General features: G+C 34.6%; 1 protein-coding gene across 5 annotated transcripts in view; it reads right to left on the bottom strand.

Moving 5' to 3' along the window:
- The window catches only part of USP32 (ubiquitin specific peptidase 32), a 250,126-nt gene that overhangs the window by 191,987 nt on the left and 41,702 nt on the right, over positions 1-16,437 (bottom strand). For 4 of the 5 annotated variants that reach the window (XM_031966529.1, XM_031966532.1, XM_031966530.1 and 1 more), the window contains exon 2: positions 13,032-13,159. In XM_031966529.1, the coding sequence (XP_031822389.1) occupies positions 13,032-13,159 (128 nt within the window). Of the gene's footprint in view, positions 1-13,031; positions 13,160-16,437 lie in introns of those variants that run through there. The other variant, XM_031966533.1, reaches the window with a different exon arrangement.

The following is a 16,437-nucleotide window of genomic DNA, read 5'->3' as shown; positions in this document are numbered from 1 at the left end:
GACCGTGCACTCAATGGAACCTCTGAGGCTGAGATGCAACAGAGCATTGATGGATTCTCTGCCACTTATGATAATTTTGACCTGACAATTAACAAGAAAACAGCTTCTCCACCAGCCAGCACTAGAGCACCCATACATGGAAATATCAGTTACAGTAAATGGAGAAATTTTGAATGGATGGGTAAGTTCAATTCCCTTGGCAGTATGCTTTCTGATCATGCAGTACATGGTTGGATGTAGAAAATGCCATCTCCATCAAGAGAGAGAATTATGGAAACTGAATGTGGATCAAAGCATAGTATTTTCACCTTGTTTGTTGTTGCTGCTTGCGTGCTTGTTTTTTTCTTCTCTTAGTTTTTTCTTTTTGATCAAATTTTTCTTGCACAACATGACAAATATGGAAATATATTTTAAAAGTTTATACATGTATACCATATCAGAATGCTTGCTATCTTAGGAAGGTAGGGAAAAAGAGGAAGGAGGAAAAAGAGGAAGGAGAGGGAGAGACAGAAGAGAGAATTTGGAACACAAAACCTTAAAAAATCAATATTGAAAGTATCTATACAGGTATTAGAAAAAATAAAATACTACTAGAAAGTGAAAAAATAAAACAAAATTTAAATTTAAAACTAAAGACAACCTTAGATAAATGATTTACATTTGCAGATATGAAACAAATACTTTCTCCATATTGTCCCCTGTAATTAGTCTTTGATGTTTAACTTATTTTCTTCGAAGTTTTATGTCAATTTTTCTATTAATTTCAAATCTTTTTGCAACAAAATCCTGAAAGTATTGCAATTCACTGAGTATCTTTTTTTTTTCCTGAGACAATTAGGGTTAAGTGACTTACCCAGGGTCACACAGCTAGGAAATGTTAAGTGTCTGAGGCCAGATTTCAACTCGGGCCCTCCTGACTTCAGGGCTGGTTTTTTATCTGCTGTGCCACCTAGCTATGCTGTATCTAATTTTTTTTTTTTAAATGTTCAGAATTATGCTTTAACTTTGCTTAGTGTGATAATTTTCAGTCATAACCCCAGTTCTTTTGCTCCTCAATATAGTGTTCTAAGACCTGCTGTCTTTAAAAGTAGCTGCTACTAGGTCTTGTGTGATTCTAATTATACCACCACCCTATTTGAACTGTTTTTCTTATTGCTCATAATATTTTCTCCTTAAATTAGGGTTTGGGAATTTAATTATAATGTTCCTGTAGGTTTTCCTTATAAAATCTCTTTTAGGTAGTAACGACAGATTTTTTTTTCCATTTCTATTTTCCCCTCTTGTTCTAATACTTCATGACAATTTTCTTTCATTATTTCTTATATTAATGCATCAAGATTTTTTTTTTAATTTGCAGCTTTTAGATAACCCATCTATTGTTATTGATTTGTTTTTCGGGTCAGTTTTTTTCTTAGGAAATTTCTTTTTTCATTTTTTATATTTTGTTTTATTATTTCTTGGTCTTTTATAACTTCATTGGTTTCCCAATTAAAATTTTCAGGGAGTCACAATTTTCTGTAAGATTCTGGATCTCCTTTTCTAGTTGGTTGACTTTCTTTTCATAATCTTTTCCTTTTTTTTTTTTTTTAACTTTTCCTCAATCTCTCTCATTTGATTTTTAAAATCAAATTTTATTCTTCTTCTATGAATGCCGGTCAGGTGACCACTTGACATTACTTTTTTGGGGTAAGAGAATTTTGTTTTGTTTTATTTTGTTTGCTTCAGTATTCTCCTCTGAAAACAAATCAGGCCTTCTATATTCCCAAATATCTTTCTATGATTAGGTTCATTCTCCTTTGCCTGATTTATAGCAGCTTGTTAGTGTAATCACATCTAGTCTTGGGTATAGGAGATGGGTCTACGGCTCTCCTTCAGTTCTCCCCTCTGGCCTAAAACCTAAACCAAGAACTCTACTCTTTTATAAGTGCTCACAGCCTACAGCATCTGGCCCTATTTCTTCTGCAATTGGATGGAGAAGTAGAAGGGGAGGTTGCTGTGGGGGAGGCGAGTAGGAAGATGGAGGAGACTACTGAGGGAGTAAAGTCCCTCTTGCCCAGAGATGAATAAAATCATTAGTTAACCAAGTAAAGCAGTATTTTTCAGTATGATGGTCCTTTTATGTGAAGGTCCACAGTGCAAAGAGGCAAGGTTACAGGGTATGAAATGGAGGTCTCAATCTCCTATGTGAGAAAGGTACTTAGGGGAAACCTAGGCAAGCATGACTTTTAAAGTACAATGTCAATATATCAACAGAAGTCTTCTGTGTTATACTCAGCTTGTTAAAGTGATCAACTTGAGGGAGAATTCTGGGAAGGTAGCAGAGTAGATCAGTAAATTTCAAGCTCCCAGATCCCTCCCCCCCACGCCACCCCCCATAAACAGAACAAATTTGTGACTCAGGGTGAACACAGACTGGTGAAAAATCAAGAATTGAAATGGACCAGGAGTCCTTCTGGCCCAACCCAAGATGATGGGAAGAAAGACCCCAGGCAGGATTAACCAAAAACTGTGCAGAAACAGCAAGTGGAGAACCTGAGGCTAGCTGGGTTTGGCTAGAGCCTAAGCAGGAACCACAGAAACTTTCACCTCCCAGAGTGCATGAAGAGTTGGGGATCTTAGTCCTGGAAGACTGAGAAAACCTCAGTTAATTAGGAATACCTTGTCTCCATGCTGAAAAAGTACAGAGTCAGTGTGGCAGGATGCTGCTGACTGCAGGCACTTGCAGGGGGGTATAGCTTTTGGTTAAGGGTTCTAGATCAGAGGGAAGAGCTGAAGTGAAGATAGAAGCACCACCCTTCCATCCCACAATTAGGGTGCTTACACTAATACTTCTCATTTAAGGAAGCAAAGAAAAGATGGACACTCATGAATATACATTTCTATATTATTTTTTCTTGAATTTATTTTTATATATTCTAATCCTCCTTGATGTTCTACTAGATGCAAAACAATGTTCTGTTTTGTTTTCTTTTTCTGTTTTGCTTTTTTCTATTATTTTTTAAAATAAAATAAAAAAAATAAAGTTTAAAAAATAAAATAAAGGGATCAGCTTACATCATGCAATTCATTAAAAAATAACTCTAAACAATTCTTTGCCATCCGTTCAGAAACAACAAGTACCCAGAAAAAAGATGACTCCTTCTTTTAAAAGGAGATAAAAGTAGTCGTTCTGGGGGATTTGGTGCTCCAGAAGCCTAAGTCACTTAATTATGGCAATTTCTTGGTGCCTGCCAAAGGCTGAACCTGCTAAAAGTTCTTATAACTTTAAGGCAGACTCCACATATAATTGCTCTCCAAAATAATTATATTAGTTTACAACTCAGTCAACAGTACATTAATGTCCTAATTTTCCTATACCCTTGCGAAAATTGATAATTTTACTTATTTTTCCATATTAGCCAATGATACCAAGAGTAATTTAAAACACTTGAATATTCTTTTAAAAGTCTGAAAAACAGGATACACTTCCTCATTAATATTTTTTCAGTTAAAACCATTTAGTTTAAGAGTATGTTTTTAACCAATAGTTGTATACTTGTATTTCATCTGATCTAATTTGAGCAGTCAGTGCAGTGTCCAATGCAACTGTCTTACAATATGTCATTTTCATTACAAAAATTTCTCAGATCTAGTAAATATTTCTGTTAGATGGCACTGCTATAATTAAGAAGCACCTGCCATCTTAAATTTAAGTAAAATGAGCATAAGGAATATAAATATAAAAAAAGCAGCCCCTGCCCTCAAAGAATTTGCAATCTAATGGAAAAAGACCAAACAGAAGGGAGCTAGAGTGGTAGGGGAGTTCTTGGTATGGAAGAATGATTCAGCAAAGCCTGTATTTCTGGATTTTACATCTGAACCTGGATGCAATGACTTGCCCGGGGTCACATAACCTTTGTTAAGTCTCTGAGGCCAGATTGAACTCAAGTCCTCCTGACTTCAAGACTGGTATTCTACCCACTGTGCGACCTAACTGCCCCTATCATGCTGTTTTCTTTTTTCTTTCTTTCTTTTTAAAAAAACTATTATAACTTTTTGTTGATAGTACATATATGCATGGGTAAATTTTTACAACATTATACCTTGCATTCACTTCAGTCCCTCCCTCTACCTCCTCCCCTAGATGGCAAGCAGTCTTATACATGTTAAATATGTTACAGTATATTCTAGATACAATATATGTGTGCAGAACTGAACAGTTCTCTTGTTGCACAGGGAGAATTAGATTCAGAAGGTAAAAATAACCCGAGAAGAGAAACAAAAATGTAAACTGTTCACACTCATTTCCCAGTGTTCTTTTTCTGGCTGTAGGTGATTCTATCCATCATTAATCAATTGGAATTGAATTAAATGATCTCTTTGTTGAAGATATCCATTTCCATCAGAATACATCCTCATACAGTATTGTTGTTGAAGTGTATAATGATCTCTTAGTTGTGGTCATTTCATTCAGCATCAGTTCATGTAAGTCTTCCCAAGCCTCTCTGTATTCATCTTGCTGGTCATTTCTTCCACCCCCTCACCCCCCATAATTATAACTTTTTATTGCCAGAACCCATGCCAGGGTAATTTTTTACAACATTATCACTTGCACTTACTTCTGTTCCGATTTTTCCCCTCCCTCCCTCCACCCCTTCCCCCAGATGGCAAGCAGTCCTATACATGTTAAATATGTCATAGTATATCCTAGATACAATACATGTGTGCAGAACCGAACAGTTCTCTTGTTGAACAGGAAGAATTAGATTCAGAAGGTTATTTTTACCCAGGAAGAAAAAACAAAAATGCAAACAGTTTACATTCATTTCCCAGTGTTCTTTCTTTGGGTGTAGCTGCGTCTGTTCATCATTATCAATTGAAACTGAGTTAGATCTCTTTGTTGAAGAAATCCACTTCCATCAGAATACATCCTCATACAGTATCGTTGCTGAAGTATATAATAATCTCCTGGTTCTGCTCATTTCACTTAGCATCAGTTCATATAAGTTTCTCCAAGCCTCTCTGTATTCATCCTGCTGGCCATTTCTTACAAAAAAATAATATTTCATAACATTCATATACCACAATTTACCCAACCATTCTCCAATTGATGGGCATCCATTTTCCAGTTTCTAGCCACTACAAAAAGGGCTGCCACAAATATTTTGGCACATACAGGTCCCTTTCCCTTCTTTAGTATCTCTTTGGGATATAAACCCAGTAGAAACACTGCTGGATCAAAGGGTATGCACAGATTGATAACTCTTTGGCCATAATTCCAGATTGCTTTCCAAAATGGTTGGATTCATTCACAACCCCACAAACAATGCATCGGTGTCCCAGTTTTCCCGCATCCCCTCCAACATTCATCATTATTTTTTCCTGTCATCTTAGAATCTGACAGATGTGTAGTGGCATCTCAGACACGTCTTAATTTGCATTTCTCTGATCAATAGTGATTTGGAACACTCTTTCATACGAGTGGAAATAGTTTCAATTTCATCATCTGAAAATTGTCTGTTTATATCCTTTGACCATTTATCAATTGGAGAATGCCTTGATTTCTTATAGAGTCAATTGTCTATATATTTTGGAAATGAGGCCTTTATCAGAACCTTTAACTGTAAAAATGTCTTCCCACTCTGTTGCTTCCCTTCTAATTTTGTTTGTAGTAATTTTATTTGTACAAAGGCTTTTTAATTTGATATAATCAAAATTTTCTATTTTGTGATCAATAATGATCTTTAATTCTTCGGTCACAAATTTCTTCCTCCTCCACAAGTCTGAGAGGTAAACTATCCTATGTTCCTCTAATTTATTTATAATCTTGTTCTTTATGCCTAAATCATGGACCCATTTTGATCCTATCTTGGTAAAAGGTGTTAAGTGTGAGTCCATGCCTAAGTTCTGCCATACTAATTTCCAGTTTTCCCAGCAGTTTTTGTCAAAAAATGAGTTCTTATCGCAAAGTTTGGGATAAGTTTTGGGTTTGTCAAACACTAGATTGCTATAATTATTGACTATTTTGTCCTGTGAACCTAACCTATTCTGATCAACTAATCTATTTCTTAGCCAATACCAAATGGTTTTGGTGACCGCTGCTTTATAATATAGTTTTAGATCAGGTATAGCTAGGCCACCTTCATTTGATTTTTTTTTTTCATTAATTCCTGTGAAATTCTTGACCATTTGTTGGTTTCATATGAATATTGTTTATTTTTTCTAGGTCATTAAAATAGTTTCTTGGGAGTCTGATTAGTATAGCACTAAATAAATAGATTAGTTTAGGGAGTACTGTCATCTTTATTATATTCACTCGGCCTATCCAAGAGCATTTAATATTTTTCCAATTATTTAAATCTGACTTTATTTGTGTGGAAAGTGTTTTATTATTTTGCTCATATAATATTCCTAACTTTCCTTTGGAAGACAGATTCCCAAATATTTTATGCTATCGACAGTTATTCTGAATGGAATTTCTCTTTGTTTCTCTTGCTGTTGGATTTTGTTGTTAATGTATAAAAATGCTGAGGATTTATGTGGATTTATTTTCTATCCTGCAACTTTGCTAAAGTTGTGAATTTTTTCTAAAAGCTTTTAAGTAGAATCTCTGGGGTTCTCTAAGTACACCATCATATCAATTGCAAACAGTGATAATTTGGTTTCCTCATTACCTACTCTAATTCCTTTAATCTCTTTCTCAACTTATTGCTGAGACTAGTATTTCTAATACAATATTAAATAATAATAGTGATAGTGGGCAACCTTATTTCACTCCTGATCTTACTGGGAAAGGTTCCAGTTTATCCTTATTACATAGGATGCTTACCGACAGTTTTAAATATATGCTCCTGACTATTTTAAGGAAAAGTCCATTTATTACTACACTCTCAAGTGTTATTAGGAATGGATGCTAGATTTTATCAAATGCTTTTTCTGCATCTATTGAGATGATCATATGGTTTTTGCTAATTTGGTTACTGATATAGTCAATTATGCTAATGGTTTTCCTAATGTTGAACCAGCCCTTCATTCCTGGTATAACTCCTACTTGGTCATAGTGTATTATCCTGGGGATGATTTTCTATAATCTTTTTGCTAATATTTTATTTAGGATTTCGCATCAATATTCATTAGGGAGATTGGTCTATAATTTTCTGTTTTCAACCTACCTGGTTTAGGTGTCAAGACCATGCCATGTCTGTGTCATAAAAGGTAGGACTCCTTCATTCCCTATTTTTTCAAATAGTTTATATAGCATTGGAGTTAGTTCCTTAAATGTTGGGTAGAATTCACATGTAAATCCATCAGGTCCTGGGGATTTATTCTTAGGGAATTAATAGCTTGTTCTATTTCTTTTTCTAAGATGGGACTGTTTAACCAATTTACTTCTTCCTGTTAATCTGGAAAAGCCATATATTTGAAGGTTCCATTTCATTTAAGTTATAGAATTTATTGGCACAAAGCTGGACAAAGTAATTCCTAATTATTGCTCTAATTTCCTCTTTGTTAATCTCAAAAATGAAAAGGGAGAATTCACCACTAACAATTTGATTTTCCTCTTTCTTTTTTTAAATCAGATTTACTAAGGATATTTATTTTGTTGTTTTTTTTTCATAGAACAAATTCTTAGTTTTATTAATTAATTCAATAGTTTTTTTACTTTCAATTTTATTAATCTCTTCTTTTATTTTTAGAATTTCAAGTTTAGTGTTTGACTGGGGATTTTTACTTTGTTTCTTTTCTAGCATTTTTAGTTGCAAGCCCAATTCACTGACCTTCTCTTTCTCTATTTTATGCAAGTAGGCCTCTAGAGATATAAAATTTCCCCTTATTACCATTTTGTCTGCATCCCACATATTTTGGTATGATGTCTCATTGTCATTTTCTTGGGTGAAGCTATTAATTATGTCTATGATTTGCCATTTCACTCAATCATTCTTTAGTATGAGATTTAGTTTCCAATTATTTTTTGGTCTATTTTCCCTGGCTTTTTTATTGAATGTTAATTTTCATTGCATCATGGTCTCAAAAGGATGCATTTACTATTTCTGCCTTACTGCATCTGAGTTTGAGGTTTTTGTGTCCTAATATATAGTCAATTTTTGTATAGGTTCCATGAATTACTGGGAAAAAAGTGTACTCCTTTCTGTCTCCATTTAGTTTTCTCCAAAGATCTATCATATTTAACTTTTCTAGAATTCTATTTATCTCTTTGACTTCATTCTTATTTATTTTGTGGTTTGATTTATCTAATTCTGAGAGTGCAAGGTTGAGATCTCCCACTATTATAGTTTTGCTATCTATTTCTTACAGCTCTCTTAATTCTCTTTTAAGAATTAGTTGCTACACCAATTGGTGCATATATATTTAATATTGATATTGCTTCACTATCTATGATACCCTTTAGCAAGATATAGTGCCCTTCCTTATCTCTTTTAATTAGATCAATTTTTGCTTTTGCTTGATCTGAGATCAGGATGGCTACCCCTGCTTTTTTGACTTCACCTGAAGCATAGTAGGTTCTGCTCCAACCTTTTACTTTTACTCTGTTATGTATCATCCTGCTTCAAGTGTGTTTCCTGTAAACAACATATTGTAGGATTCTGGCTTTTAATCCAGTCTGCTTCCTCTTTATGGGGCAGTTTACCTCATTCACATTTATGGTTAAAATTACCAATTCTGTATTACTTGCCATCTTGTTAACCCCTGCTTATGCTTTCCTCCTCCTTTTCTTTCCCCTTACCCTCTCCCCAGTATTAAACTTGTGAGCACCAATTGCTTCTCACAGCCCTCCCTTTTTAGTATCGCCCTCACCTTAAGAGTTCCTCCCCCATCTTAACCCTTTTCCTCACAATTTCTGTATTCCCTTCCCCTTAGCTTACACCTTCCCTTTTCACTTTTCCCCTCCCACTTTTCAACGAGGTGGGAGAAGTTTCATCATAAATCGAATAGGTCTAATATTTTTCTCTTTAAGCCTATTCTGATGTCAGTTAAGATACACACTGTTCATCCCCTCCATTCTTTTTCTCAGATATAATAGGTTCTTTTGCCTCATCATTCATTAGATGTAGTACTTCCACTTTACCCTTTTCCTAGTACAATTTCCTTTCCACCTCTAGTTTCTAGGACAAAGTATACATGTGTTCTTTCTATATCTTTAGAGCAGAAATATAGTTCCCAAGATTTCTTTTTACCTTTTTATGTTTCTCTTGAGTTCTATATTTGTAAATCAAACTTTTTGTTTAGTTCCAGTTTTTTCATCAGAAATAGATGAAATTCACTTATTTCATTGAATGTCCATCTTCTTCCTTGGAAAAAAAATGCTCATTTTGGCTGGGTAAGTTATTTTTGGCTGCATACCAAGTTCCTTAGCTTTTCGGAATATCAGATTCCAGGCCCTCTGATCCTTTAATGTAGATGCTGCTAGATCCTGAGTAATCCTTATTGTGGCTCCTCTATATTTGAATTGATTTTTTCTAGCAGCTTGCAGCAGTATTTTTTTCCTTTGTCTGATAGTTCTGGAATTTGGCCACTATATTTCTTGGGGTTTTGATTTTAGGGTCCCTTTCAGTAGGTGATCGATGAATTCTTTCAATGTCTATTTTACCCTCTGTTTCTATAATATCTGGGCAGTTCTCTTTGATAATTTCCTGGAAAATAGTGCATAGGCTCTTTTTTTCATCATATTTTTCAGGAAGTCCAATAATTCTCAGATTATCTCTCCTAGATCTATTTTCCAGGTCTGTTGTTTTCCCAAGAAGATGTATGACATTTTGTTTCCATTGTTTCATTTTTTTGGTTTTGTTTGATTCTTGGTGTCTCCTCGAGTCATTCATTTCCATTTGTTTGATTCTGATTTTTAATGAATTATTTTCTTCACTTCTTTTATATCTTTTTCTACTTGTCCAATTGAGTTTTTAAGTGAGATAGTTTTATTCTATGGAGTTTTTTTCCATTCTGCCAATTTTATTTTTTAGAGAGCTATTTTCTTTTTCCAATTCACTAATTTTGTTTTTCAAGGATTTGATTGCTTTATCCACTCTTTCTTTAAATGAGTGGGATGACTTATCCAGACTCTCTTGCCAAGCTTCCCTTTCCTTTTCCCATTTTTCTTCTAGCTCTCTTGTGAGACTTTTTAATTTCTTTCTATTAGAGTCTTGTGTGTTGAAGACCAGATCATATCCCCCTTTGGGGATTCATCTGGGGACAGTCTGTTTTTAGTTCCCTCAGGGTTTAAAGTCTGCTCTCTATCCATATAGAAGCTATCAATAGTTAGAGTCCATTTTAATTTTTTGCTCATTTTGTCAAAGAAGAATCACAAGAAACAAACTAACAAAAAAAGAAAAAAGAAAAAAGAAATGCAGTCTGTTTTGGGTTTTTTTGGGGGGGGGGGTTGGATGGTATTACTGAGCTTTCTCTACAGACTGCAGGGGCAACAGTGAGGCACTAGCAAGACAGCAATGGCTGTGCGGCATCTGCACTCTGAGATTCTGAGAGCATGCTGAGTCACTCTGGGTGGGTGTGGCCAGGTCCAAAGAGACCCTAGCTTTTCAGGGTTATAGTCTTTAGCCCCTGTGTTTTTAGCTTCTCTGCTTGTCTACTGGCTTGCTACCAGGGCAAAATGGCCAACACTGTGATAAAGCTCTTCCCGCAAAAAGGCTAAGATCACACCCAACCCCCTCCAGTCTGCTCAGGTGTGAGCTGCCTGCATTACTCTGTCTGCTGTGCTGTTGCTTCCTGGCTTCAGTCTGTGCCTGATCTAACAGTCCCCACCCTTGAGCAAAACCAGACCTTTTCTGGCAAATTTCGAGGATATCTTCTCTTGGCAATTATTTGTGGGTTTTTTTCAGTCAAGCATTAATTCCGAGGCTTGTCATGAAATAAATTATTCTGAGAGAAAAGACAGAGCTTAAGTAGATGTGTGTGTCCTCTACACCATGATGGCTGGAAGTCCCTATCATGCTGTTTTCAATAAGAAAATTGTTAGTATCTAAGAAATTGTTTGAGGTAAATATTTTTGATATCTGGCACAGCTCTTAAAATATCGATTAAGTAGATAATATATTTGACATAAGTGTTTTAGAAAAGGAATTTACTAATCCCATTATCTTTAATGACCTCTTTAATGACAGGTCATATTTCATTATTAACCTTGTTTTTCCAAGTTTATGATGTCATTTTAAAAGTCACTTTAAGTGAAAACTTGCCAATTATAAACCATCAAGTTAGTAATTTACATGAAGAAAGGGAAATGTAAATGTAGAATTCAGAAAGAGATGACTACTGAATTAATCTATCATATCTAGGTTTCAGATTAGTATTCTTCTAGTACTCTATGTGCAGCAATACCCAGATATAATGAGTCAAATAAGAGATGGAGGGTTATAAAGGAGAATGTCAATTTCTTTTCTCACTTGAATGTAAACACTTTACCATTCAATTCCATTTAATAAGCTTTTACTAAGTATCTACTATTTTCTAGGCACTATGCTAGTGTATGGTGATAAAATACATCCCTAGCCAGTGGGATTCAAAAGTCCCTGTTATCAGAGCTTGAATTTTACTGGAGCAAAAACCTACAATCAATCAATTACTAAAGGAACAAGCACTTATTAAATACCAATTATATATGCCAGGAAATGTGATAGGCAATGAGGATGCAAATATAATAATGAAACAAGAAGCTCACATTTCAGGGAGTCATGATATACACAAGTACATACACAATAAATATAAAACAAAAACAAAGCAGTTAAATATTAGTTAGGGAGAAGGACACTAGCACTTGAGGGCATCAGAAAAAAACTTTATATAGAAGAGTTTGAGCTGTAATGTAATCTGTAAAGGAAAGATGAAGGGGAGTACTTTCCCGGCAAGGAAGACAAGAGTGCAAAGGGTAAGTCAGGAGATAGAATGCTATGTATAAAGAACAGAGAGAAGGTGAAGGAAGAATAACATCTAATGAAGACAATACTCAGGATCTCTTTTGATCTGGAATACCAGCCCTAGTCATTGCTCTAAAGGCTTCAGACTAGAAACTGAACTATAGCTAGGATCTGACCCACCCTTCTGAGGCTTGCTTCTGAATTTTCTCCTCCTCAATAAAGTCCATAAGCCTTGTGACTGTGCCTTACCCCAGAGTGCCACACCTAGGTACAAGTACTCCATCTTCAATCTACCCTGGACCTGTACCCCAGAATGGGTTTAAAAATGATCTAGTGCAAAGCCTCCTCTATGACCTGGAGTATTGTATGCATGTTTGTTTGTATGCATGTACATAGTACTTGTGCATACATGTGTGTATGTATGTATGCGTGTGTGTGTGCGCGCGTGTGTTCTCCTAACCAATCCTTATCTACAATAACCACAGATCTTTCTGTCAACCTATGCCAACATGGTCAGGAAAAAAGAACTTATTATAATGTCTTCTTTTATCTTCCCCATCTAGATTTTGTCAAGTGTTTCCTCTATATCTGTTTGGAAGGGGGTGGTGGGCCACTGTACAATTCCCTGCTGTTCTGCAAGATCTGATTCCACCTCACAAGCTAAGGTTCAAGGTTGGATACCAAGTATAAATTTCCCACTAATTGACTGATTTTATTATTTTATTGGGTTCTTATTTGACATAATGCCATACTATACAAAAGCATATATAACAGATTGCATTTTGTTATATTATTTATATCAATTATTTATATTAGTAAGAACAATTTAAATGATTCCTTGCAAATTCTAATGAGTTTACAGAATTAATTGTAGTTCTCTATATAGATCCTGTATCTAAGGGAAACATTTAAGTCAAGAAAAGAGGAATCATCGAGCTGTTGTCAGGTGGCTGCTAAAGATCAGAGGTCAACAGAAATAGAAAGACTGGATTCTGAGGAGACAATCCACTGTAATATAATAAAAAATCTATATAATCTTTATTGAAAAGGAAAAATAAGGAACAAACGGTGTGAATAAATATGGAAAGAATCAGAAAACACTGGTAGATTCAGAACAAAAAGCAACTTTCTCAAAGGAAAACCTAAATGATTTTTTAAAATTACCTCTGCAACTTTTGGTGGAACGCCATCCCCAAGTACTTCCCTAATGAAGCACTGTTGGCCCATATAACATGAAAGTCCACAAGTCCTCTTGAAGGCATCTTTAAGTCGCTTCAGCTCTACATCTGTGACTGTAATTTAGAAAGAAAAGACAAATATAAAAACAGAAGGGAAAAAGCATAATCAAAATTTCTAAACTTTTTCAACTAAGTTTTCAATAAAACACATCTATAAACAATTTTTTAAAAAAGAATATTTTAGGGCATATTTCCATTTTCTAGATAAGTGAAAGAAGTTTGGGCATAAATTCTCAGAAAAATTTTTACACAGTTTCTAATATGTAAAATATATGTAGAATAACAAAATGTTCAATGTCACTTGTTTAAAACTACTTGTTACATCAAAGTGTTAATTTATTAGGACTCCCAGAAAATAACTACAAGTACAATTTCTGGAAGACAGTAAAGAATGTAGTACTATAGCACAAATGATCTAAATCAACAAATAATCCAAATATAATTTATATTTCACATTATACATTTTCTAGCAAATTCAAGTATTTCTCCTGAATTATTGCAATAGCCTCCTGTTTTACATGTCCCATTTCTTCCCAACTAACCAAAACCCTCCCCGACACAATATGACTCTACCTTAAGATACACAATGCAAAAGCCTTCCACATTTTACATATGCTGTGTAGTCCAATCAAATAAACCTATCTGCCTTCTTACTGTTTCCCACCTACATGACTGTTAATATATCCATACATTTTTCAGTGCACTCCTCCTTCTTTCTCTAAACATCTAGCTTTTGAAATCCTTTTCATCTTTCATATTCTAGCTCAGGCACTGACTCTTTCATGAAGCCTTTCCTGGTTCTCCTCCTCCTCTTCTACAGTCCTACCCATCACAAGACAGCAGACCTACATTTAATTTAACTAAGCCATTCAGCCTATAGTGTTCTTTAAAGTGTTGGAGTGACAGGCAAAAGACTCTCTATTAATAGCTTCCTTGCCAAATTAGACTCTGATTATGGTAAAGACTTTTAAAGCACACTACTTAATAAGATGTTGGACACAGCAGAAATCAAGAAGTTGGTTTTTTTTTTTTTTTTTAATACCATCAGGGTAAGTATGAAAATGATCATCTGGGAAAAGGGTGGGAGGGAATCTTCATATTAACTATCCTTAATAAGAGCTTGATATTTAAGATATATATAGGGAACAAAAAGAAATACTTAAGATCAAAATCCATTCCATAGTAGAAAAGCAAAAATATGAACCAACATCTCAAAAGACATGTGAACTATTAATAATCATATGATAAGTATATTCAAAACAACAATAACAAAAATGCAAATCAAAACAATTGAGGCTTCAACTAACACACAGTTATAGGTAAGAATGAAATAAGATGGGAATAGTCAATATGAAAAGATAAGTACACTAATGCATGGTTAATGGAATGGTGAATTAATCCAACTATCCTCTCTCTCCCTCTTTTTTTTTTTAAATTAAAGCTTTTTATTTACAAAACATATGCATGGATAATTTTTCAACATTGACCCATGCAAAACCTTCTGTTCCAAATTTTCCCCTCTTTCTCCCATCTCATCCCCTAGATAGCAGGTGGTCCAATACACATTAAATATGATAAAATGTATGTTAAATCCAATATATGTATACATATTTATAGTTATCTTACTGTACAAGAAAAATCAGATCAAGAAGGGAAAAAAAACTGAGAAAGAAAACAAAATGCAATCAAACAACAAGAGAAAGAATGAAAATGCTATGTTGTGGTCCACAATCAGTTCCCACAGTCCTCTCTCTGGGTGTACATGGCTCTCTTCATCATTGAACAATTGGAATTGGTTTGAATCATTTCACTGTTGAAGAGAGCCACATCCATCAAAATTAATCATAGTATAATCTTGTTGTTGCCATGTACAATGATCTCCTGGTTCTGCTCATTTCACTTAGCATCAGTTCATGTAAATTTCTCCAGGCCTCTCTGAAATCATCCTGCTTGTCATTTCTTACAGAACAATAATACTCTATAACATTCATATACCAAAATTTATTAAATTTATTCTCCAATTGATGAGCATTCACTCAGTTTCCATTTTCTTGCCACAAAGAAGGCTGCCATAAACATTTTTGCACAAGAGGTCCTTTTCCCTCCTATAAGACCTCTTTGGGATAAAAGCACAGTAGAAACACTGCTGGATCAAAGGATATGCAGTTTGATAATTTTTTTAACATAGTCCCAAATTACTCTCCAGAATGATTGGATTTATTCACAGTTCCACCAACGATGTATCACATGTCCCACGATGTATCAGTGTCCCAGTTTCCTACATTCTCTCCAACATTAGTCATTATCTTTTCTGGTCATCTTAGCCAATCTGGGAGGTATATGGTGGTATCTCAGAGTAGTCTTAATTTGCATTTTTCTGATCCATAGTAATTTGGAGCACCTTTTCATATGATTAGAAATAGTTTCGATTTCTTCATCTGAAAATTGTCTGTTCATATCCTTTGACCACTTATTAACTGGAGAATGGCTTTATTTCTTATAAATTTGAGTAAATTCTCTATATATTTGAGAAGAGGCTTTTATCTGAACCTTTGAATGTGAAAATGTTTTTCCAGTTTATTGCTTCCCTTCTAATTTTGTCTACATTAGGTTTGTTTGTACAAAAACTTTAACTTAATATAATCAAAGTTACCTATTTTGTGATTAATAATGATCTCTAGTTCTTCTTTGGTCACAAATTTCTTCCTTCTCCACCAGGTCTGACAGGTAAACCAACCTATGTTCTTCTAATTTGTTTATAATATCATTCTTTAAGTCTAGATTGTGAAGCTATTTTGAACATTATTTTGGTATATGGTGTTATGTGTGGGTCAATGCCTAGTTTCTGCCATACAAGGATCTAACTATTCTCAAAAGCAAGAAGGGGAGGTGAGAAAAAGAGACGTAAGAAGTGAGCATGTTCTCAGTCCAGGAATAAGAGAACAAACTGTGCAAAGACTCAGTCAAAAAATGGAGGAGGAAAAAATCAATTTGGCTAGATGATAAAGTGCATAAAGGAAAGTATAATAATAAAGTCCAGAATGTACAGATCTCCAGAAGAGGAATTAGGTATAGGTTTAAGGAATTTAAAGATGAAAAATATTAACCCCTACCTCTAAAAACATATTCAAATACAAAGGATATATGTAAAAGGTATATAAAGTAGTATATCACAAGTGTGATATAAAGTAGCATGGAGTAAGGGCAGAAAAGAATTTAAAAAGGGCTTTTTGAATACTCAAAGAGTCTTATTTAGGGTACAAAATTTAAAGAGCTCTAATAGCACCTGTAAGCCTCCCATATTGTAAAAACATAAAAGATGAGTATGAATA

This window comes from Sarcophilus harrisii, chromosome 4 (genome assembly GCF_902635505.1).
Source record: "Sarcophilus harrisii chromosome 4, mSarHar1.11, whole genome shotgun sequence".
Lineage (NCBI taxonomy): Eukaryota > Metazoa > Chordata > Mammalia > Dasyuromorphia > Dasyuridae > Sarcophilus > Sarcophilus harrisii.
Note: the sequence above shows the minus strand (reverse complement) of the source record. Positions and strands in the feature narration are given on the sequence as shown.